This window comes from Oncorhynchus gorbuscha, linkage group LG03, assembly GCF_021184085.1.
Source record: "Oncorhynchus gorbuscha isolate QuinsamMale2020 ecotype Even-year linkage group LG03, OgorEven_v1.0, whole genome shotgun sequence".
NCBI classification, from domain to species: Eukaryota; Metazoa; Chordata; class Actinopteri; order Salmoniformes; family Salmonidae; genus Oncorhynchus; species Oncorhynchus gorbuscha.
In genome coordinates, this window is record NC_060175.1 from 11,002,388 (window position 1) to 11,028,228 (window position 25,841).

The window sequence follows — 25,841 nt, forward strand, 5'->3', positions numbered from 1 at the left end:
TAATGTTGCTACCTATAGACTATAGAATTCCACCTCTTTCCAGAGCATAGGTTAATGTTGCTACCTATAGACTATAGAATTCCAGAGCATAGGTTAATGTTCCCACCTATAGACTATAGAATTACCAGAGCATAGGTTAATGTTCCCACCTATAGACTATAGAATTACCAGAGCATAGGTTAATGTTCCTACCTATAGACTATAGAATTACCAGAGCATAGGTTAATGTTCCCACCTATAGACTATAGAATTACCAGAGCATAGGTTAATGTTCCCACCTATAGACTATAGAATTACCAGAGCATAGGTTAATGTTCCTACCTATAGACTATAGAATTACCAGAGCATAGGTTAATGTTGCTACCTATAGACTATAGAATTACCAGAGCATAGGTTAATGTTCCCACCTATAGACTATAGAATTACCAGAGCATAGGTTAATGTTCCTACCTATAGACTATAGAATTACCAGAGCATAGGTTAATGTTGCTACCTATAGACTATAGAATTACCAGAGCATAGGTTAATGTTCCCACCTATAGACTATAGAATTACCAGAGCATTAGGTTAATGTTGCTACCTATAGACTATAGAATTACCAGAGCATTAGGTTAATGTTGATACCTATAGACTATAGAATTACCAGAGCATTAGGTTAATGTTGCTACCTATAGACTATAGAATTACCAGAGCATAGGTTAATGTTCCCACCTATAGACTATAGAATTACCAGAGCATTAGGTTAATGTTGCTACCTATAGACTATAGAATTACCAGAGCATTAGGTTAATGTTGCTACCTATAGACTATAGAATTACCAGAGCATTAGGTTAATGTTGCTACCTATAGACTATAGAATTACCAGAGCATAGGTTAATGTTCCCACCTATAGACTATAGAATTACCAGAGCATTAGGTTAATGTTGCTACCTATAGACTATAGAATTACAGAGCATAGGTTAATGTTCCCACCTATAGACTATAGAATTACCAGAGCATTAGGTTAATGTTGCTACCTATAGACTATAGAATTACCAGAGCATAGGTTAATGTTCCTACCTATAGACTATAGAATTACCAGGGCATAGGTTAATGTTGCCACCTATAGACTATAGAATTACCAGAGCATTAGGTTAATGTTGCCACCTATAGACTATAGAATTACCAGAGCATAGGTTAATGTTCCTACCTATAGACTATAGAATTACCAGAGCATTAGGTTAATGTTGCCACCTATAGACTATAGAATTACCAGAGCATAGGTTAATGTTCCTACCTATAGACTATAGAATTACCAGAGCATTAGGTTAATGTTGCCACCTATAGACTATAGAATTACCAGAGCATTAGGTTAATGTTGCCACCTATAGACTATAGAATTACCAGAGCATTAGGTTAATGTTGCTACCTATAGACTATAGAATTACCAGAGCATAGGTTAATGTTCACCTATAGACTATAGAATTACCAGAGCATTAGGTTAATGTTCCCACCTATAGACTATAGAATTACCAGAGCATTAGGTTAATGTTGCCACCTATAGACTATAGAATTACCAGAGCATTAGGTTAATGTTGCCACCTATAGACTATAGAATTACCAGAGCATTAGGTTAATGTTGCCACCTATAGACTATAGAATTACCAGAGCATTAGGTTAATGTTGCCACCTATAGACTATAGAATTACCAGAGCATTAGGTTAATGTTGCCACCTATAGACTATAGAATTACCAGAGCATAGGTTAATGTTCCTACCTATGTTCCTAAGTCACTATAGACTATAGAATTACCAGAGCATTAGGTTAATGTTGCCACCTATAGACTATAGAATTACCAGAGCATAGGTTAATGTTGCTACCTATAGACTATAGAATTACCAGAGCATAGGTTAATGTTCCTACCTATAGACTATAGAATTACCAGAGCATAGGTTAATGTTCCCACCTATAGACTATAGAATTACCAGAGCATAGGTTAATGTTCCTACCTATAGACTATAGAATTACCAGAGCATAGGTTAATGTTCCCTACCTATAGACTATAGAATTACCAGAGCATAGGTTAATGTTGCTACCTATAGACTATAGAATTACCAGAGCATAGGTTAATGTTCTACCTATAGACTATAGAATTACCAGAGCATAGGTTAATGTTCCCACCTATAGACTATAGAATTACCAGAGCATAGGTTAATGTTCCTACCTATAGACTATAGAATTACCAGAGCATAGGTTAATGTTCCACCTATAGACTATAGAATTACCAGAGCATAGGTTAATGTTCCCACCTATAGACTATAGAATTACCAGAGCATAGGTTAATGTTCCCACCTATAGACTATAGAATTACCAGAGCATAGGTTAATGTTCCTACCTATAGACTATAGAATTACCAGAGCATAGGTTAATGTTGCCACCTATAGACTATAGAATTACCAGAGCATAGGTTAATGTTCACACCTATAGACTATAGAATTACCAGAGCATAGGTTAATGTTCCTACCTATAGACTATAGAATTACCAGAGCATAGGTTAATGTTCCCACCTATAGACTATAGAATTACCAGAGCATAGGTTAATGTTCCCACCTATAGACTATAGAATTACCAGAGCATAGGTTAATGTTCCCACCTATAGACTATAGAATTACCAGAGCATAGGTTAATGTTGCTACCTATAGACTATAGAATTACCAGAGCATAGGTTAATGTTCCCACCTATAGACTATAGAATTACCAGAGCATTAGGTTAATGTTGCTACCTATAGACTATAGAATTACCAGAGCATAGGTTAATGTTGCTACCTATAGACTATAGAATTACCAGAGCATAGGTTAATGTTCCCACCTATAGACTATAGAATTACCAGAGCATTAGGTTAATGTTCCCACCTATAGACTATAGAATTACCAGAGCATTAGGTTAATGTTGATACCTATAGACTATAGAATTACCAGAGCATTAGGTTAATGTTGCTACCTATAGACTATAGAATTACCAGAGCATAGGTTAATGTTCCCACCTATAGACTATAGAATTACCAGAGCATTAGGTTAATGTTGCTACCTATAGACTATAGAATTACCAGAGCATTAGGTTAATGTTGCTACCTATAGACTATAGAATTACCAGAGCATTAGGTTAATGTTGCTACCTATAGACTATAGAATTACCAGAGCATAGGTTAATGTTCCCACCTATAGACTATAGAATTACCAGAGCATTAGGTTAATGTTGCTACCTATAGACTATAGAATTACCAGAGCATAGGTTAATGTTCCCACCTATAGACTATAGAATTACCAGAGCATTAGGTTAATGTTGCTACCTATAGACTATAGAATTACCAGAGCATAGGTTAATGTTCCTACCTATAGACTATAGAATTACCAGGCATAGGTTAATGTTGCCACCTATAGACTATAGAATTACCAGAGCATTAGGTTAATGTTGCTACCTATAGACTATAGAATTACCAGAGCATAGGTTAATGTTCCTACCTATAGACTATAGAATTACCAGAGCATTAGGTTAATGTTGCCACCTATAGACTATAGAATTACCAGAGCATAGGTTAATGTTCCTACCTATAGACTATAGAATTACCAGAGCATTAGGTTAATGTTGCCACCTATAGACTATAGAATTACCAGAGCATTAGGTTAATGTTGCCACCTATAGACTATAGAATTACCAGAGCATTAGGTTAATGTTGCTACCTATAGACTATAGAATTACCAGAGCATAGGTTAATGTTCCCACCTATAGACTATAGAATTACCAGAGCATTAGGTTAATGTTCCCACCTATAGACTATAGAATTACCAGAGCATTAGGTTAATGTTGCCACCTATAGACTATAGAATTACCAGAGCATTAGGTTAATGTTGCCACCTATAGACTATAGAATTACCAGAGCATTAGGTTAATGTTGCCACCTATAGACTATAGAATTACCAGAGCATTAGGTTAATGTTCCCACCTATAGACTATAGAATTACCAGAGCATTAGGTTAATGTTGCCACCTATAGACTATAGAATTACCAGAGCATAGGTTAATGTTCCTACCTATAGACTATAGAATTACCAGAGCATTAGGTTAATGTTGCCACCTATAGACTATAGAATTACCAGAGCATAGGTTAATGTTCCTACCTATAGACTATAGAATTACCAGAGCATTAGGTTAATGTTGCCACCTATAGACTATAGAATTACCAGAGCATTAGGTTAATGTTGCCACCTATAGACTATAGAATTACCAGAGCATTAGGTTAATGTTGCTACCTATAGACTATAGAATTACCAGAGCATAGGTTAATGTTCCCACCTATAGACTATAGAATTACCAGAGCATTAGGTTAATGTTCCCACCTATAGACTATAGAATTACCAGAGCATTAGGTTAATGTTGCCACCTATAGACTATAGAATTACCAGAGCATTAGGTTAATGTTCCTACCTATAGACTATAGAATTACCAGAGCATAGGTTAATGTTACCTATAGACTAGAATTACCAGAGCATAGGTTAAGACCTATAGACTATAGAATTACCAGAGCATTAGGTTAATGTTCCCACCTATAGACTATAGAATTACCAGAGCATTAGGTTAATGTTCCCACCTATAGACTATAGAATTACCAGAGCATAGGTTAATGTTCCTACCTATAGACTATAGAATTACCAGAGCATTAGGTTAATGTTGCCACCTATAGACTATAGAATTACAGAGCATTAGGTTAATGTTGCCACCTATAGACTATAGAATTACCAGAGCATAGGTTAATGTTCCCACCTATAGACTATAGAATTACCAGAGCATTAGGTTAATGTTGCCACCTATAGACTATAGAATTACCAGAGCATAGGTTAATGTTCCTACCTATAGACTATAGAATTACCAGAGCATTAGGTTAATGTTGCCACCTATAGACTATAGAATTACCAGAGCATAGGTTAATGTTGCCACCTATAGACTATAGAATTACCAGAGCATTAGGTTAATGTTCCCACCTATAGACTATAGAATTACCAGAGCATTAGGTTAATGTTGCCACCTATAGACTATAGAATTACCAGAGCATAGGTTAATGTTCCCACCTATAGACTATAGAATTACCAGAGCATAGGTTAATGTTCCCACCTATAGACTATAGAATTACCAGAGCATAGGTTAATGTTCCCACCTATAGACTATAGAATTACCAGAGCATAGGTTAATGTTCCCACCTATAGACTATAGAATTACCAGAGCATAGGTTAATGTTGCTACCTATAGACTATAGAATTACCAGAGCATAGGTTAATGTTCCCACCTATAGACTATAGAATTACCAGAGCATAGGTTAATGTTCCCACCTATAGACTATAGAATTACCAGAGCATAGGTTAATGTTCCCACCTATAGACTATAGAATTACCAGAGCATAGGTTAATGTTCCCACCTATAGACTATAGAATTACCAGAGCATAGGTTAATGTTCCCACCTATAGACTATAGAATTACCAGAGCATAGGTTAATGTTCCCACCTATAGACTATAGAATTACCAGAGCATAGGTTAATGTTCTACCTATAGACTATAGAATTACCAGAGCATAGGTTAATGTTCCCACCTATAGACTATAGAATTACCAGAGCATAGGTTAATGTTCCTACCTATAGACTATAGAATTACCAGAGCATAGGTTAATGTTCCCACCTATAGACTATAGAATTACCAGAGCATAGGTTAATGTTCCCACCTATAGACTATAGAATTACCAGAGCATAGGTTAATGTTCCCACCTATAGACTATAGAATTACCAGAGCATAGGTTAATGTTCCACCTATAGACTATAGAATTACCAGAGCATAGGTTAATGTTCCCAATAGACTATAGAATTACCAGAGCATAGGTTAATGTTCCCACCTATAGACTATAGAATTACCAGAGCATAGGTTAATGTTCCCACCTATAGACTATAGAATTACCAGAGCATAGGTTAATGTTCCCACCTATAGACTATAGAATTACCAGAGCATAGGTTAATGTTCCCACCTATAGACTATAGAATTACCAGAGCATAGGTTAATGTTCCCACCTATAGACTATAGAATTACCAGAGCATAGGTTAATGTTCCCACCTATAGACTATAGAATTACCAGAGCATAGGTTAATGTTCCCACCTATAGACTATAGAATTACCAGAGCATTAGGTTAATGTTGCCACCTATAGACTATAGAATTACCAGAGCATTAGGTTAATGTTCCCACCTATAGACTATAGAATTACCAGAGCATTAGGTTAATGTTGCTACCTATAGACTATAGAATTACCAGAGCATTAGGTTAATGTTCCCACCTATAGACTATAGAATTACCAGAGCATTAGGTTAATGTTCCCACCTATAGACTATAGAATTACCAGAGCATAGGTTAATGTTCCCACCTATAGACTATAGAATTACCAGAGCATTAGGTTAATGTTCCCACCTATAGACTATAGAATTACCAGAGCATTAGGTTAATGTTCCCACCTATAGACTATAGAATTACCAGAGCATTAGGTTAATGTTGCCACCTATAGACTATAGAATTACCAGAGCATTAGGTTAATGTTGCCACCTATAGACTATAGAATTACCAGAGCATTAGGTTAATGTTGCCACCTATAGACTATAGAATTACCAGAGCATTAGGTTAATGTTGCCACCTATAGACTATAGAATTACCAGAGCATAGGTTAATGTTCCTACCTATAGACTATAGAATTACCAGAGCATTAGGTTAATGTTGCCACCTATAGACTATAGAATTACCAGAGCATAGGTTAATGTTCCTACCTATAGACTATAGAATTACCAGAGCATTAGGTTAATGTTGCCACCTATAGACTATAGAATTACCAGAGCATTAGGTTAATGTTGCCACCTATAGACTATAGAATTACCAGAGCATTAGGTTAATGTTGCTACCTATAGACTATAGAATTACCAGAGCATAGGTTAATGTTCCCACCTATAGACTATAGAATTACCAGAGCATTAGGTTAATGTTCCCACCTATAGACTATAGAATTACCAGAGCATAGGTTAATGTTCCTACCTATAGACTATAGAATTACCAGAGCATAGGTTAATGTTCCTACCTATAGACTATAGAATTACCAGAGCATAGGTTAATGTTGCTACCTATAGACTATAGAATTACCAGAGCATAGGTTAATGTTCCCACCTATAGACTATAGAATTACCAGAGCATTATGTTAATGTTCCCACCTATAGACTATAGAATTACCAGAGCATTAGGTTAATGTTCCCACCTATAGACTATAGAATTACCAGAGCATAGGTTAATGTTCCTACCTATAGACTATAGAATTACCAGAGCATTAGGTTAATGTTGCCACCTATAGACTATAGAATTACCAGAGCATTAGGTTAATGTTGCCACCTATAGACTATAGAATTACCAGAGCATAGGTTAATGTTCCTACCTATAGACTATAGAATTACCAGAGCATTAGGTTAATGTTGCCACCTATAGACTATAGAATTACCAGAGCATAGGTTAATGTTCCACCTATAGACTATAGAATTACCAGAGCATTAGGTTAATGTTGCCACCTATAGACTATAGAATTACCAGAGCATAGGTTAATGTTGCCACCTATAGACTACCAGAGCATAGTTAATTACCTATAGACTATAGAATTACCAGCATTAGGTTAATGTTGCCACCTATAGACTATAGAATTACCAGAGCATAGGTTAATGTTCCCACCTATAGACTATAGAATTACCAGAGCATAGGTTAATGTTCCCACCTATAGACTATAGAATTACCAGAGCATAGGTTAATGTTCCCACCTATAGACTATAGAATTACCAGAGCATAGGTTAATGTTCCCACCTATAGACTATAGAATTACCAGAGCATAGGTTAATGTTCCCACCTATAGACTATAGAATTACCAGAGCATAGGTTAATGTTCCCACCTATAGACTATAGAATTACCAGAGCATAGGTTAATGTTCCCACCTATAGACTATAGAATTACCAGAGCATAGGTTAATGTTCCCACCTATAGACTATAGAATTACCAGAGCATAGGTTAATGTTCCCACCTATAGACTATAGAATTACCAGAGCATAGGTTAATGTTCCCACCTATAGACTATAGAATTACCAGAGCATAGGTTAATGTTCCCTATAGACTATAGAATACCAGAGCATAGGTTAATGACTATAGACTATAGAATTACCAGAGCATAGGTTAATGTTCCCACCTATAGACTATAGAATTACCAGAGCATAGGTTAATGTTCCCACCTATAGACTATAGAATTACCAGAGCATAGGTTAATGTTCCCACCTATAGACTATAGAATTACCAGAGCATAGGTTAATGTTCCCACCTATAGACTATAGAATTACCAGAGCATAGGTTAATGTTCCCACCTATAGACTATAGAATTACCAGAGCATAGGTTAATGTTCCCACCTATAGACTATAGAATTACCAGAGCATAGGTTAATGTTCCCACCTATAGTTAATGTTAATGTTCCCACCTATAGACTATAGAATTACCAGAGCATAGGTTAATGTTCCCACCTATAGACTATAGAATTACCAGAGCATAGGTTAATGTTCCCACCTATAGACTATAGAATTACCAGAGCATAGGTTAATGTTCCCACCTATAGACTATAGAATTACCAGAGCATAGGTTAATGTTCCCACCTATAGACTATAGAATTACCAGAGCATAGGTTAATGTTCCCACCTATAGACTATAGAATTACCAGAGCATAGGTTAATGTTCCCACCTATAGACTATAGAATTACCAGAGCATAGGTTAATGTTCCCACCTATAGACTATAGAATTACCAGAGCATAGTTAATGTTCCCACCTATAGACTATAGAATTACCAGAGCATAGGTTAATGTTCCCACCTATAGACTATAGAATTACAGAGCACCAGAGCAGGTTAATGTTCCCACCTATAGACTATAGAATTACCAGAGCATAGGTTAATGTTCCCACCTATAGACTATAGAATTACCAGAGCATAGGTTAATGTTCCCACCTATAGACTATAGAATTACCAGAGCATAGGTTAATGTTCCCACCTATAGACTATAGAATTACCAGAGCATAGGTTAATGTTCCCACCTATAGACTATAGAATTACCAGAGCATAGGTTAATGTTCCCACCTATAGACTATAGAATTACCAGAGCATAGGTTAGTGTTCCCACCTATAGACTATAGAATTACCAGAGCATAGGTTAATGTTCCCACCTATAGACTATAGAATTACCAGGGCATAGGTTAATGTTCCCACCTATAGACTATAGAATTACCAGAGCATAGGTTAGTGTTCCCACCTATAGACTATAGAATTACCAGAGCATAGGTTAATGTTCCCACCTATAGACTATAGAATTACCAGGGCATAGGTTAATGTTCCCACCTATAGACTATAGAATTACCAGAGCATAGGTTAATGTTCCCACCTATAGACTATAGAATTACCAGAGCATAGGTTAATGTTCCCACCTATAGACTATAGAATTACCAGAGCATAGGTTAATGTTCCCACCACAGGCGGGCCAGTGGCAAGACTGGCTCAAAGTGATGATGGGAACAAAATAAATGGAATGATATCCAACATATCAACCAACTGGTTTCCATGGTTTCCATGTGTTTGATGCCATTCCATTCACTCCATTCCAGCCATTATTATTATTAGCTGTCCTCCCCTCAGCAGCCTCCCGTGGTTCCCACCTATACTCCCCCATCCTGCTTCTCCAGTGCCTGGACATGTAACTGCCAGTTAGCATTCTCCAACTGCTCTCCAACTGCTCTCCAACTGCTGTTCAACTGCTGTTCAACTGCTGTTCAACTGCTGTTCAACTGCTCTCCAACTGCTGTTCAACTGCTCTCCAACTGCTCTCCAACTGCTGTCCAACTGCTGTCCAACTGCTCTCCAACTGCTGTTCCAACTGCTCTTCAACTGCTCTCCAACTGCTGTTCAACTGCTCTTCAACTGCTCTCCAACTGCTGTTCAACTGCTCTTCAACTGCTCTCCAACTGCTCTCCAACTGCTGTTCAACTGCTCTCAACTGCTGTTCAACTGCTCTTCAACTGCTCTCCAACTGCTCTCCAACTGCTGTTCAACTGCTGTTCAACTGCTCTCCAACTGCTCTTCAACTGCTCTCCAACTGCTCTCCAACTGCTGTTCAACTGCTCTCCAACTGCTCTCCAACTGCTGTTCAACTGCTGTTCAACTGCTCTCCAACTGCTCTCCAACTGCTCTTCAACTGCTCTCCAACTGCTCTCCAACTGCTGTTCAACTGCTCTCCAACTGCTGTTCAACTGCTGTTCAACTGCTGTTCAACTGCTCTCCAACTGCTGTTCAACTGCTCTCCAACTGCTGTCCAACTGCTCTCCAACTGCTGTCCAACTGCTCTCCAACTGCTGTCTAACTGCTCTCCAACTGCTGTCTAACTGCTCTCCAACTGCTCTCCAACTGCTCTCCAACTGCTGTCCAACTGCTCTCCAACTGCTGTTCAACTGTCACACATGATGCCTGTGATTCAGTCAGTGTTATATAACATGTTGTTGAATGAAATAACCCTCATGTCTTGATAAACTCCCTGGACAGGACACTAGTCTATCTCCAGTTTCTGTAGCATGAGGCAGTTTGATAAACTCCCTGGACAGGACACAAGTCTATCTCCTGTTTCTGTAGCATGAGGCAGTTTGATACACTCCCTGGACAGGACACTAGTCTATCTCCTGTTTCTGTAGCATGAGGCAGCTTGATAAACTCCCTGGACAGGACACTAGTCTATCTCCTGTTTCTGTAGCATGAGGCAGTTTTATACACTCCCTGGACAGGACACTAGTCTATCTCATGTTTCTGTAGCATGAGGCAGCTTGATACACTCACTTGACACAGTGACACTAGCCTACCAAACAAGCTAAATCACTTCTAAGCTCTCCCTCGCCCTCCATTTGGTAAATCCAACCACAAGTCTATCCTCCTGATTATTGCTTACAATACTATCTGATGTATTGTAATGTAATGGCTCACATCAACACCATTATACCAGCAACCCTAGACCCACCCAAATTTGCATACCGCCCAAACAGATCCACAGATGATACAATCTCTATTGCACTCCACACTGCCCTTTCCCACCTGGACAAAAGGAACACTTATGTGAGAATGCTATTCATTGACAACAGCTCAGCGTTCAACACCATAGTATCCTCAAATCTCATCACTAAGATAAGAATCCTGGGACTAAACACCTCCCTCTGCAACTGGATCCTGGACTTCCTGATGGGCCACCCCCAGGTGGTGAGGGTAGGTAGCAACACATCTGCCATGCTGATCCTCAAAACTGGAGCTCCGCAGGAGTGCGTGCTCGGTCCCCTCCTGTACTCCCTGTTCACCCACAACTGCATGGCCAGGTACGACTCCAACACCATCATTAAGTTTGCAGACGACACAACAGTGCTAGGCCTGATTACCGACAACGATGAGACAGCCTGTAAGGAGGACGTCAGAGACCTGGCCAAGTGGTGCCAGGACAACAGCCTATCCCTCAACGTAACTAAGACTAAGGATAAGATTGTGGACTACAGGAAAAGGAGGACCAGGCACGCCCCCATTCTCATCAAAGGGGCTGTAGTGGAGCAGGTTGAGACCGTGTCCACATCAACAACAAACTAGAATGGTCCAAACACACCAAGACAGTCGTGAAGAGGGCACGACAAAGCCTATTCCCCCCAGGAAACTAAATAGATTTGGCATGGGTCCTGAGATCCTCAAAAGGTTCTACAGCTGCAACATCGAGAGCATGGTTGCTTCACTGCCTGTTGTGGCAATTGCTCGGCCTCTGACCGCAAGGCACTTCAGAGGGTAGTGCATACGGCCCAGTACATCACTGGGGCTAAGCTGCCTGCCATCCAGGACCTATACATTTACATTTACATTTACATTTAAGTCATTTAGCAGACGCTCTTATCCAGAGCGACTTACAAATTGGTGCATTCACCTTATGACATCCAGTGGAACAGCCACTTTACAATAGTGCATCTAAATATTTTAAGGGGGAGGGGGTGAGAAGGATTATTTTATCCTATCCTAGGTATTCCTTAAAGAGGTGGGGTTTCAGGTGTCTCCGGAAGGTGGTGATTGACTCCGCTGTCCTGGCGTCGTGAGGGAGTTTGTTCCACCATTGGGGGGCCAGAGCAGCGAACAGTTTTGACTGGGCTGAGCGGGAACTGTACTTCCTCAGTGGTAGGGAGGCGAGCAGGCCAGAGGTGGATGAACGCAGTGCCCTTATTTGGGTGTAGGGCCTGATCAGAGCCTGGAGGTACTGAGGTGCCGTTCCCCTCACAGCTCCGTAGGCAAGCACCATGGTCTTGTAGCGGATGCGAGCTTCAACTGGAAGCCAGTGGAGAGAGCGGAGGAGCGGGGTGACGTGAGAGAACTTTGGAAGGTTGAACACTAGACGGGCTGCGGCGTTCTGGATGAGTTGTAGGGGTTTAATGGCACAGGCAGGGAGCCCAGCCAACAGCGAGTTTCAGTAATCCAGACGGGAGATGACAAGTGCCTGGATTAGGACCTGCGCCGCTTCCTGTGTGAGGCAGGGTCGTACTCTGCGGATGTTGTAGAGCATGAACCTACAGGAACGGGCCACCGCCTTGATGTTAGTTGAGAACGACAGGGTGTTGTCCAGGATCACGCCAAGGTTCTTAGCGCTCTGGGAGGGGGACACAATGGAGTTGTCAACCGTGATGGCGAGATCATGGAACGGGCAGTCCTTCCCCGGGAGGAAGAGCAGCTCCGTCTTGCCGAAGTTCAGCTTGAGGTGGTGATCCGTCATCCACACTGATATGTCTGCCAGACATGCAGAGATGCGATTCGCCACCTGGTCATCAGAAGGGGGAAAGGAGAAGATTAATTGTGTGTCGTCTGCATAGCAATGATAGGAGAGACCAAGTGAGGTTATGACAGAGCCAAGTGACTTGGTGTATAGCGAGAATAGGAGAGGGCCTAGAACAGAGCCCTGGGGGACACCAGTGGTGAGAGGGCGTGGTGAGGAGACAGATTCTCGCCACGCCACCTGGTAGGAACGACCTGTCAGGTAGGACGCAATCCAAGCGTGGGCCGCGCCGGAGATGCCCAACTCGGAGAGGGTGGAGAGGAGGATCTGATGGTTCACAGTATCAAAGGCAGCCGATAGGTCTAGAAGGATGAGAGCAGAGGAGAGAGAGTTAGCTTTAGCGGTGCGGAGCGCCTCCGTGATACAGAGAAGAGCAGTCTCAGTTGAATGACTAGTCTTGAAACCTGACTGATTTGGATCAAGAAGGTCATTCTGAGAGAGATAGCGGGAGAGCTGACCAAGGACGGCACGTTCAAGAGTTTTGGAGAGAAAAATACACCAGGCAGTGTCCAAGGAAGGCCCTAGAAATGGTCATAGACTGTTCTCTCTACTACCGCTTGGCACTATTGGTTAGAGCCTGTAAGTAAGCATTTCACTGTAAGGTCTACAGTCGTGGCCAAAAGTTTTGAGAATGACACAAATATTAATTTTCACAAAGTCTGCTGCCTCAGTTTGTATGATAGCAATTTGTATATACTCCAGAATGTTATGAAGAATGATCAGATGAATTGCAATTAATTGCAAAGTCCCTCTTTGCCATGCAAATTAACAGAATCCCCCCAAAAAATGTGCACTGCTTTTCAGCCTGCCACAAAAGGACTAGCTGACATCATGTCAGTGATTCTCTCGTTAACATAGGTTTGAGTGTTGACAAGGACAAGGCTGGAGATCACTCTGTCATGCTGATTGAGTTCGAATAACAGAGTGGAAGCTTCAAAAGGAGGGTGGTGCTTGGAATCATTGTTCTTCCTCTGTCAACCATGGTTACCTGCAAGGAAACACTTGCCATCATCATAGCTTTGCACAAAAAGGGCTTCACAGGCAAGGATATTGCTGCCAGTAAGATTGCACCTAAATCAACCATTTATCGGATCATCAAGAACTTCAAGGAGAGCGGTTCAATTGTTGTGAAGAAGGCTTCAGGGCGCGCACGAAAGTCCAGCAAGCGCCAGCACCATCTCCTAAAGTTGATTCAGCTGCGGGATCGGGGCACCACCAGTACAGAGCTTGCTCAGGAATGGCAGCAGGCAGGTGTGAGTGCATCTGCACACACAGTGAGGCAAAGACTTTTGGAGGATGGCCTGGTGTCAAGAAGGGCAGCAAAGAAGCCACTTCTCTCCAGGAAAAACATCAGGGACAGACTGATATTCTGAAAAAGGTACAGGGATTGGACTGCTGAGGACTGGGGTAAAGTAATTTTTTCTGAAGAATCCCCTTTCCGATTTTTTGGGGCATCCGGAAAAAAGCTTGTCCGGAGAGGACAAGGTGAGCGCTACCATCAGTCCTATGTCATGCCAACAGTAAAGCATCCTGAGACCATTCATGTCTCAGGGGTTGCTTCTCAGCCAATAGAGTGGGCTCAAAAATTGGTACTAACACATCCTCGAGAGCAACTTCTCCCAACCATCAAGGAACAGTTTGGTGACGAACAATGCCTTTTCCAGCATGATGGAGCACCTTGCCATAAGGCTAAAGTGATAACTAAGTGGCTCGGGGAACAAAACATCAATATTTTGGATCCATGGCCCGGAAACTCCCCAGACCTTAATCCCATTGAGAACTTGTGGTCAACCCTCAAGAAGCAGACAAACAAAAACCCACAAATTACGACAAACTCCAAGCATTGATTATGCAAGAATGGGCTGCCATCAGTCAGGATGTGGCCCAGAAGTTAATTGACAGCATGCCAGGGCGGATTGCAGAGGTCTTGGAAAAGAAGGGTCAACGCTGCAAATATTGAGTCTTTGCATCAACATCATGTAATTGTCAATAAAAGCCTTTGACACTTATGAAATGCTTGTAATTGTACTTCAGTATTCCATGACAAAAATATCTAAAGACACTGAAGCAGCAAACTTTGTGGAAAGTAATATTTGTGTCATTCTCAAAACTTTTGGCCACGACTGTACACCTGTTGTATTTGGCGCATGTGACAAATCAACTTTGATTTGATTTGACAGGACACTAGTCTATCTCCTGTTTCTATAGCGTGAGGCAGTTTGATACACTCCCTGGACAGGACACAAGTCTATCTCCTGTTTCTGTAGTGTGAGGCAGTTTGATACACTCCCTGGACAGGACACAAGTCTATCTCCTGTTTCTGTAGTGTGAGGCAGTTTGAAACACTCCCTGGACAGGACACTAGTCTCTCTCCTGTTTCTATAGTGTGAGGCAGTTTGATAGACTCCCTGGACAGGACACGAGTCTATCTCCTGTTTCTATAGTGTGAGGCAGTTTGATAGACTAGTGTCCTGTCCAGGGAGTGTTTATCTCCTGTTTCTGTAGCGTGAGGCAGTTTGAAACACTCCCTGGACAGGACACTAGTCTCTCTCCTGTTTCTATAGCGTGAGGCAGCTTGATACATTCCCTTGAGAGGACACTCGACTATCGCAGCCCCATTCCCCCAATCTGTCCTGTTTTAATGCTGAGTGCCAAGCAAAGTCTTTGGTCTGACATGGCCAGGGGGTCGAACTCCCAATCTCAGGGCGGATACTCTAATCACAAGGTCACTGAGTTGGTCCTGCTTCAACTGTATACTATAATAATAATAATAGGCATGGTAAAATGCTGTGATGTATTATACTAATCTTGTAGAACCAGGAAGAGAACGAGGAGGAACAGTTGAACTAATGGCTCCATTATACAACACCTTTCAGTCCCGCGTCTTAAATCAAATTTACACTACAGCCACAGCTTGGCTTCTGGTAATAACCAGCATCAACCCACTTAGCAGCTACCATATAGAAGATGTATATCAGCTATTAGAATATATCGATGTCATTAAAACATACAAAAATTGTAGAGATTGAAAGTCTGTCTGTCTTTTGTTTGTGTTTTTTTTTTGTTCACGTACCTCTTAGCCTCTGTGTCAACTCTCTGTCTCTGTGTCAACTCTCTGTCTCTGTGTCAACTCTCTGTCTCTGTGTCAACTCTCTGCCTCTGTGTCAACTCTCTGTCTCTGTGTCTGTCTCTGTCTGTCTCTGTGTCAACTCTCTGTCTCTGTCTGTCTCTGTGTCAACTCTCTGTCTCTGTCTGTCTCTGTGTCAACTCTCTGTCTCTGTCTGTCTCTGTGTCAACTCTCTGTCTCTGTGTCAACTCTCTGTCTCTGTGTCAACTCTCTGTCTCTGTGTCAACTCTCTGTCTCTGTCTGTCTCTGTGTCAACTCTCTGTCTCTGTCTGTCTCTGTGTCAACTCTCTGTCTCTGTCTGTCTCTGTGTCAACTCTCTGTCTCTGTCTGTCTCTGTGTCAACTCTCTGTCTCTGTCTGTCTCTGTGTCAACTCTCTGTCTCTGTCTGTCTCTGTGTCAACTCTCTGTCTCTGTGTCAACTCTCTGTCTCTGTCTGTGTCTGTGTCAACTCTCTGTCTCTGTCTGTCTCTGTGTCAACTCTCTGTCTCTGTGTCAACTCTCTGTCTCTGTGTCAACTCTCTGTCTCTGTGTCAACTCTCTGTCTCTGTCTGTCTCTGTTCATACTATCCGTCTTTGTCTGTCTCTGTTTGTACTCTCTGTCTCTGTGTCAACTCTCTGTCTCTGTGTCAACTCTCTGTCTCTGTGTCAACTCTCTGTCTCTGTGTCAACTCTCTGTCTCTGTCTGTCTCTGTGTCAACTCTCTGTCTCTGTCTGTCTCTGTGTCAACTCTCTGTCTCTGTCTGTCTCTGTGTCAACTCTCTGTCTCTGTCTGTCTCTGTGTCAACTCTCTGTCTCTGTCTGTCTCTGTGTCAACTCTCTGTCTCTGTCTGTCTCTCTGTCTCTGTCTCTGTCTCAACTCTCTGTCTCTGTCTGTCTCTGTGTCAACTCTCTGTCTCTGTCTGTCTCTGTTCTGTGTCAACTCTCTGTCTCTGTCTGTCTCTGTGTCAACTCTCTGTCTCTGTGTCAACTCTCTGTCTCTGTCTGTCTCTGTGTCAACTCTCTGTCTCTGTGTCAACTCTCTGTCTCTGTGTCAACTCACTGTCTGTGTCAACTCTCTGTCTCTGTGTCAACTCTCTGTCTCTGTGTCAACTCTCTGTCTCTGTTTGTCTGTCTCTGTGTCAACTCTCTGTCTCTGTTTGTACTCTCTGTCTCTGTTTGTACTCTCTGTCTCTGTCTCAACTCTCTGTCTCTGTCTGTCTCTGTTCAACTCTCTGTCTCTGTCTGTCTCTGTTCATACTCTCTGTCTCTGTCTCAACTCTCTGTCTCTGTCTGTCTCTGTTCTACTCTCTGTCTCTGTGTCAACTCTCTGTCTCTGTCTGTCTCTGTTCATACTCTCTGTCTCTGTCTCAACTCTCTGTCTCTGTCTGTCTCTGTGTCAACTCTCTGTCTCTGTCTGTCTCTGTGTCAACTCTCTGTCTCTGTGTCAACTCTCTGTCTCTGTCTGTCTCTGTGTCAACTCTCTGTCTCTGTCTCAACTCTCTGTCTCTGTCTGTCTCTGTGTCAACTCTCTGTCTCTGTCTGTCTCTGTTCATACTCTCTGTCTCTGTCTGTCTCTGTGTCAACTCTCTGTCTCTGTGTCAACTCTCTGTCTCTGTCTGTCTCTGTCAACTCTCTGTCTCTGTCTCAACTCTCTGTCTCTGTCTGTCTCTGTGTCAACTCTCTGTCTCTGTCTGTCTCTGTGTCAACTCTCTGTCTCTGTCAACTCTCTGTCTCTGTCTGTCTCTGTGTCAACTCTCTGTCTCTGTCTGTCTCTGTTCAACTCTCTGTCTCTGTCTGTCTCTGTGTCAACTCTCTGTCTCTGTGTCAACTCTCTGTCTCTGTCTGTCTCTGTGTCAACTCTCTGTCTCTGTCTCAACTCTCTGTCTCTGTCTGTCTCTGTGTCAACTCTCTGTCTCTGTCTGTCTCTGTTCATACTCTCTGTCTCTGTCTGTCTCTGTGTCAACTCTCTGTCTCTGTCTGTCTCTGTCTCTGTCTCTGTGTCAACTCTCTGTCTCTGTCTGTCTCTGTGTCAACTCTCTGTCTCTGTCTCAACTCTCTGTCTCTGTCTGTCTCTGTGTCAACTCTCTGTCTCTGTCTGTCTCTGTTCATACTCTCTGTCTCTGTCTGTCTCTGTGTCAACTCTCTGTCTCTGTCTGTCTCTGTGTCAACTCTCTGTCTCTGTGTCAACTCTCTGTCTCTGTCTGTCTCTGTGTCACTCTCTGTCTCTGTCTCAACTCTCTGTCTCTGTCTGTCTCTGTGTCAACTCTCTGTCTCTGTCTGTCTCTGTTCATACTCTCTGTCTCTGTCTGTCTCTGTGTCAACTCTCTGTCTCTGTGTCAACTCTCTGTCTCTGTCTGTCTCTGTGTCAACTCTCTGTCTCTGTCTCAACTCTCTGTCTCTGTCTGTCTCTGTGTCAACTCTCTGTCTCTGTCTGTCTCTGTTCATACTTATCCGTCTCTGTCTGTCTCTGTTTGTACTCTCTGTCTCTGTTCATACTTATCCGTCTCTGTCTGTCTCTGTTTGTACTCTCTGTCTCTGTGTCAACTCTCTGTCTCTGTCTCTGTCTGTCAACTCTCTGTCTCTGTGTCACTCTCTGTCTCTGTGTCAACTCTCTGTCTCTGTTTGTACTCTCTGTCTCTGTGTCAACTCTCTGTCTCTGTTTGTACTCTCTGTCTCTGTTTGTACTCTCTGTCTCTGTTTGTACTCTCTGTCTCTGTCTCAACTCTCTGTCTCTGTCTGTCTCTGTTCATACTCTCTGTCTCTGTTCATACTCTCTGTCTCTGTCTCAACTCTCTGTCTCTGTCTGTCTCTGTTCATACTCTCTGTCTCTGTGTCAACTCTCTGTCTCTGTCTGTCTCTGTTCATACTCTCTGTCTCTGTCTCAACTCTCTGTCTCTGTCTGTCTCTGTTCATACTCTCTGTCTCTGTTCATACTTATCCGTCTCTGTCTGTCTCTGTTTGTACTCTCTGTCTCTGTTCATACTTATCCGTCTCTGTCTGTCTCTGTTTGTACTCTCTGTCTCTGTGTCAACTCTCTGTCTCTGTGTCAACTCTCTGTCTCTGTGTCAACTCTCTGTCTCTGTCTGTCTCTGTTCATACTTATCCGTCTCTGTCTGTCTCTGTTTGTACTCTCTGTCTCTGTGTCAACTCTCTGTCTCTGTGTCAACTCTCTGTCTCTGTCTGTCTCTGTTCATACTCTCTGTCTCTGTGTCAACTCTCTGTCTCTGTCTGTCTCTGTGTCAACTCTCTGTCTCTGTCTCTGTCTGTCTCTGTGTCAACTCTCTGTCTCTGTCTGTCTCTGTGTCAACTCTCTGTCTCTGTCTGTCTCTGTGTCAACTCTCTGTCTCTGTCTGTCTCTGTGTCAACTCTCTGTCTCTGTCTGTCTCTGTGTCAACTCTCTGTCTCTGTCTGTCTCTGTGTCAACTCTCTGTCTCTGTCTGTCTCTGTGTCAACTCTCTGTCTCTGTCTGTCTCTGTGTCAACTCTCTGTCTCTGTCTGTCTCTGTGTCAACTCTCTGTCTCTGTCTCAACTCTCTGTCTCTGTCTGTCTCTGTGTCAACTCTCTGTCTCTGTCTGTCTCTGTTCATACTCTCTGTCTCTGTCTGTCTCTGTGTCAACTCTCTGTCTCTGTCTGTCTCTGTGTCAACTCTCTGTCTCTGTGTCAACTCTCTGTCTCTGTCTGTCTCTGTTCATACTCTCTGTCTCTGTCTGTCTCTGTTCATACTCTCTGTCTCTGTGTCAACTCTCTGTCTCTGTCTGTCTCTGTGTCAACTCTCTGTCTCTGTCTGTCTCTGTGTCAACTCTCTGTCTCTGTCTGTCTCTGTGTCAACTCTCTGTCTCTGTCTGTCTCTGTGTCAACTCTCTGTCTCTGTCTGTCTCTGTGTCAACTCTCTGTCTCTGTCTGTCTCTGTGTCAACTCTCTGTCTCTGTGTCAACTCTCTGTCTCTGTCTGTCTCTGTGTCAACTCTCTGTCTCTGTCTGTCTCTGTTCATACTCTCTGTCTCTGTCTGTCTCTGTGTCAACTCTCTGTCTCTGTCTGTCTCTGTGTCAACTCTCTGTCTCTGTGTCAACTCTCTGTCTCTGTCTGTCTCTGTGTCAACTCTCTGTCTCTGTGTCAACTCTCTGTCTCTGTGTCAACTCACTGTCTCTGTGTCAACTCTCTGTCTCTGTGTCAACTCTCTGTCTCTGTGTCAACTCTCTGTCTCTGTTTGTACTCTCTGTCTCTGTGTCAACTCTCTGTCTCTGTTTGTACTCTCTGTCTCTGTTTGTACTCTCTGTCTCTGTTTGTACTCTCTGTCTCTGTCTCAACTCTCTGTCTCTGTCTGTCTCTGTTCATACTCTCTGTCTCTGTCTGTCTCTGTTCATACTCTCTGTCTCTGTCTCAACTCTCTGTCTCTGTCTGTCTCTGTTCATACTCTCTGTCTCTGTGTCAACTCTCTGTCTCTGTCTGTCTCTGTTCATACTCTCTGTCTCTGTCTCAACTCTCTGTCTCTGTCTGTCTCTGTTCATACTCTCTGTCTCTGTTCATACTTATCCGTCTCTGTCTGTCTCTGTTTGTACTCTCTGTCTCTGTTCATACTTATCCGTCTCTGTCTGTCTCTGTTTGTACTCTCTGTCTCTGTGTCAACTCTCTGTCTCTGTGTCAACTCACTGTCTCTGTGTCAACTCTCTGTCTCTGTGTCAACTCTCTGTCTCTGTGTCAACTCTCTGTCTCTGTTTGTACTCTCTGTCTCTGTGTCAACTCTCTGTCTCTGTTTGTACTCTCTGTCTCTGTTTGTACTCTCTGTCTCTGTTTGTACTCTCTGTCTCTGTCTCAACTCTCTGTCTCTGTCTGTCTCTGTTCATACTCTCTGTCTCTGTCTGTCTCTGTTCATACTCTCTGTCTCTGTCTCAACTCTCTGTCTCTGTCTGTCTCTGTTCATACTCTCTGTCTCTGTGTCAACTCTCTGTCTCTGTCTGTCTCTGTTCATACTCTCTGTCTCTGTCTCAACTCTCTGTCTCTGTCTGTCTCTGTTCATACTCTCTGTCTCTGTTCATACTTATCCGTCTCTGTCTGTCTCTGTTTGTACTCTCTGTCTCTGTTCATACTTATCCGTCTCTGTCTGTCTCTGTTTGTACTCTCTGTCTCTGTGTCAACTCTCTGTCTCTGTGTCAACTCTCTGTCTCTGTCTGTCTCTGTTCATACTTATCCGTCTCTGTCTGTCTCTGTTTGTACTCTCTGTCTCTGTGTCAACTCTCTGTCTCTGTGTCAACTCTCTGTCTCTGTCTGTCTCTGTTCATACTCTCTGTCTCTGTGTCAACTCTCTGTCTCTGTCTGTCTCTGTTCATACTCTCTGTCTCTGTGTCAACTCTCTGTCTCTGTCTGTCTCTATTCATACTCTCTGTCTCTGTGTCAACTCTCTGTCTCTGTCTGTCTCTGTTCATACTCTCTGTCTCTGTGTCAACTCTCTGTCTCTGTCTGTCTCTGTTCATACTCTCTGTCTCTGTGTCAACTCTCTGTCTCTGTCTGTCTCTGTTCATACTCTCTGTCTCTGTGTCAACTCTCTGTCTCTGTCTGTCTCTGTTCATACTCTCTGTCTCTGTGTCAACTCTCTGTCTCTGTGTCAACTCTCTGTCTCTGTGTCAACTCTCTGTCTCTGTGTCAACTCTCTGTCTCTGTGTCAACTCTCTGTCTTTGTCTCTCTCTTTCTCTCACACACTCTCTCTCTCTTCCTCTTTCTTTCTTTTCTCTCTCTCTCTCTCTCTCTCTCTCTCTCTCTCTCTCTCTCTCTCTCTCTCTCTCTCTCTCTCTCTCTCTCTCTCACTCTCGGTGTCCCAGTACCTGTCTCTCTCTCTTTGTTTTTGTCTCTCTCTCTGTCCCCCCCACTCTCTCTCTCTCTATTTCTCTCTCATCTCAAGTGTTGTGTCACAACTGTGAATTAGTGCATTCTCTTCCGCCTGTTTATCTCCCAGTAGGGCTTCATGTACCATTCTCCTCTTCTATATTTTCATTGCTCAAACAACCCTTAAGCATCATTCTTTGGTTTCATCATTTGGTCGTTTCTTTTCCCCCTGACCAGCATATTTACATTGACATTTTAGTCATTTAGCAGACTTGTTGCTGTGACATCAGCTGTTGTTGTTGAAGGCCTGTTGGTGAGCTGTGGGAGTTTTGATAGCTGTGTGATGGTCTTTCAGGGCTGCTCAGTTGTAGTGGTTCCTGTGTTGTCAAAGATACACCAGCCAACCTGACAGCAACTTCATCATTTAAAAAAAATATGTATTTAACTAGGCAAGTCAGTTAAGAACAAATTCTTATTTACAATGACGGCCAACCCCGGCCAAACCTGGGCCGATTTTGCACCACTGGACTCCCAGTCACGGCTGGATGTGATACACCCTGGAATCGAACCAGGGACTGTAGTGACGCCTCTTGAGATGATGAGTGGTACAGTGTTAGACCATGAGGACATGTTCATGTACCGACATGTGTTACATACAACACGTGTTGTACTTCGTGTCACAGATACACCAGCCAGCTTCACTGCGGTGCCCTCAAATAAAATACAGCTGTATTTGTCACATGCTTTCCGGCAATGCAGAGAGAAAAAAAAAGAGAAACGGGCCTCCTGAGTGGTGCAGGCACTGCATCGCAGCGGTCTGAGACGCCACTACAGCCTCGGGTTCGATCCCAGGCTGTTGTCATTACCCGAAGCTGTATATTATCCATGTCCATATTCAGACATGACCCTGAGAAACGTAGGATATTACAGTTATTCAGATCACGTTGGTAGGATAGTCTCAAACGGAGCTCATCCAGTTTATTCTCCAGTGATTTTACGTTCACCAATAGATTGGACAGTAGAGGGGATTTATTTCATCGCCGACGTAGCCGTGTCAGGGATCACACTCGTTTGCCTCTCCTGCGCTGTTGCTTTTGAGTCCTTGGGATTAGGGCTTGGTCCAGAATGAGTGGTACATCCACAGCTGTCGACTCGTTGAAGTAGAAATCTTCATCCAAATCGAGGTGAGTCATCGCTGTTCTGTTGTCCAGAAGCTGTGGCTTAAATATTATGTACAAAAAAAAAGTTAAAATCAGCATAAATACAACCCCACAAAATATCAGAATTGGTCAGGAGCCTGTAAAATGCCAGCTCCCCACCGCAGCGCCATCTTCAACCTTGAGGACCGCTTCATCTAACATGTCACAAGTGTTCTGTTTCCTTCCTGTCTTGACTGAGATACACCAGCCGGTTCCACAGTGATGACATCATGAATGTACGTACTGCTTCATCTAACATGTAACATTTAACACGTGCACCTTCCTGTGTTGTCACAGATATACCAGCCAGCCTCATAGTGACGGCATCATGCTAGACCACGAGGACAGTTTCTGGTGTCAGGCCCTGGAAGACTTGGAGACCTGTGGACAGTCTGAGCTGCTCAGAGAGATAGAGGTATAGCTACAGTAACTGACCTGGGTCAATTAAGACGATCAATTGTCTCCGAACCATTTAAAACGGAGGAATCTGCCACACACCTGACAAGGAAGATAAGAGACTGAACAAAAGTGAAGAAAATGTCCTGCATACTTAGATCCATGTAAATTCCAAAGGGGAAAAGTTTCTCTGTGATACCAGAGTAGAATTTGACAGTACAGGAAGTGGTAGGAATACAGTGGCACACATACTGCACATCCAGGTGTCTATTTGTTATTCCACTCCTGCTGCTGGTGTCCTGTTGTGTTGGGTCTAGCATGGTCACAGTAACATAGAGACATTCTTGGAAAGACTGCATACTAACTAACAATGTATGTAGTTCTGTCCTTGAACTGTTCTTGTCCATTGATGTTCTGTATTATGTCATGTTTCATGTTTTGTGTGAACCCCAGGAAGAGTAGCTGCTGCTTTTGCAACAGCTAATGGGGATCCTAATTAAATGCCAAAATACCACAGGAGCTATTTAAGCATTAAGGCCCAAAGGGTTTGGTATATGGCCAATATTCCACGGCTAAAGGCTTTTCTTATGCGCAACGCGTAGTGCCTGGATACAGCCCTTAGCTGTGGTATATTGGCCATATACCACAAACTCCCAAGGTGCCTTATTGCTATTAGAAACTGGTTACCGATGTAATTAAAGCAGTAAAAGTAAATGCTTTGTCGTAGCCGTGGTATACGATCTGATATACCACGTCTGTCAGCCAATCAGCATTCAGGGCTCGACCACCCAGTTTATAATAAAGAAAATATAGCCTGGATCTGTTTCTGTACATACATTAGGATGTCAATAAAGAGACAGGTGGACATTGACAATTTTTAGTTTCTGCTCGCATTTTCAGACCTCAGCTGCAACCTGCTTTGATCGTTAAAGTTGTTATTCCAGCATGTTAGTCTACAGTTCCCAGTATAATGTTATTCCAGCATGTTAGTCTACAGTTCCCAGTATAATGTTATTCCAGCATGTTAGTCTACAGTTCCCAGTATAATGTTATTCCAGCATGTTAGTATACAGTTCCCAGTATAATGATATTCCAGCATGTTAGTCTACAGTTCCCAGTATAATGTTATTCCAGCATGTTAGTCTACAGTTCCCAGTATAATTTTATTCCAGCATGTTAGTCTACAGTTCCCAGTATAATGTTATTCCGGCATGTTAGTCTACAGTTCCCAGTGGTCCCATACACATGATATATTTACAGACTGGGGATGCATGCCAAATGACACCCTATTCACTATGTAGTGCAGTACCCTTGGCCAGAGACCTATGGACCCTGGTAGTGCCCTAGATGGGCAATAAGGTGTGATTTGTGAAGCATCCTAAGGAACTTTGTGGAGTCCATTATAAATGTACTGAAACCCCTCCAGTACCTTGCCAGGTACTGGAGTCTCTGTCTGAAGTGGGTTCTATTTTTATGTCAGTGGAAAACAGAACTTACATGACTTTATTATGTGTTATAAGACATAGGAGTGGTCAAATGTATTGCTATTTACGGGGTCTGGATGTCTTGGCTTTTCTACTCTTCTCTGCTCTACTCTCTACTCTACTCTGTATTCTACCCTACAATGCTACTCTGTGCTCTGCTATGCTCTACCCTGTGCTCTACTCTACTCTACTCTACTCTACTCTACTCTACTCTACTCTACTCTACTCTACTCTACTCTACTCTACTCTACTCTACTCTACTCTACTCTGTACTCTACTCTGCTCTACTATATACTCTACTCTACTCTACTCTACTCTACTCTACTCTACTCTACTCTACTCTACTATGTACTCTACTCTGCTCTACTATGTACTCTACTCTACTCTATACCCTACTCTACTCTGCTCTACTTTCTCTCTATAGGCATCCATCATGACGGGCAGTGCCATCAGTATTGGGGTGGATGGTAACAAGTCCCATGCCATCTCCCACCCTGGGGACCCCGTCAGCCAGCCCCGCGTCAGCCCTCTACGGAGGAGCTCCCTCCTGCACCACGATGCCAAGACCCACCTGCACCAGGAAGTCCACCTCCACCAGGAGGCCCATCTGCCCCCGGAGGCCCAGCTCCTGCACCACGAGGCCAGGACCCAGCTGCATCATGAGGCCAAGGCCAAGAACACACTCCGAGTGTCTGAGAAGACCTGGGAGTCCCGCAGAATCAAGGAGGAGATGCAGGAGATCCTGTCCCCGACCCCTCTTGAGCTACACAAGGTGACTAATGTACCCACCATGCAGGGTTCTCCAAGCCTGTTCCTGGAGAACTGCCGTCCCATAGGATTTCACTCCAACCCTAATCAAACGCACCTGATTCTTATA

At 42.8% G+C, this 25,841-nt stretch overlaps 1 protein-coding gene across 1 annotated transcript in view; it reads left to right on the forward strand.

Moving 5' to 3' along the window:
* grip2b (glutamate receptor interacting protein 2b) overlaps window positions 1–25,841 on the forward strand; it is a 240,773-nt gene that overhangs the window by 205,814 nt on the left and 9,118 nt on the right. Inside the window, 2 exon segments of the mRNA XM_046338982.1 lie at window positions 23,382–23,499; window positions 25,389–25,736. Coding sequence (XP_046194938.1) covers window positions 23,382–23,499; window positions 25,389–25,736 — 466 coding nt within the window.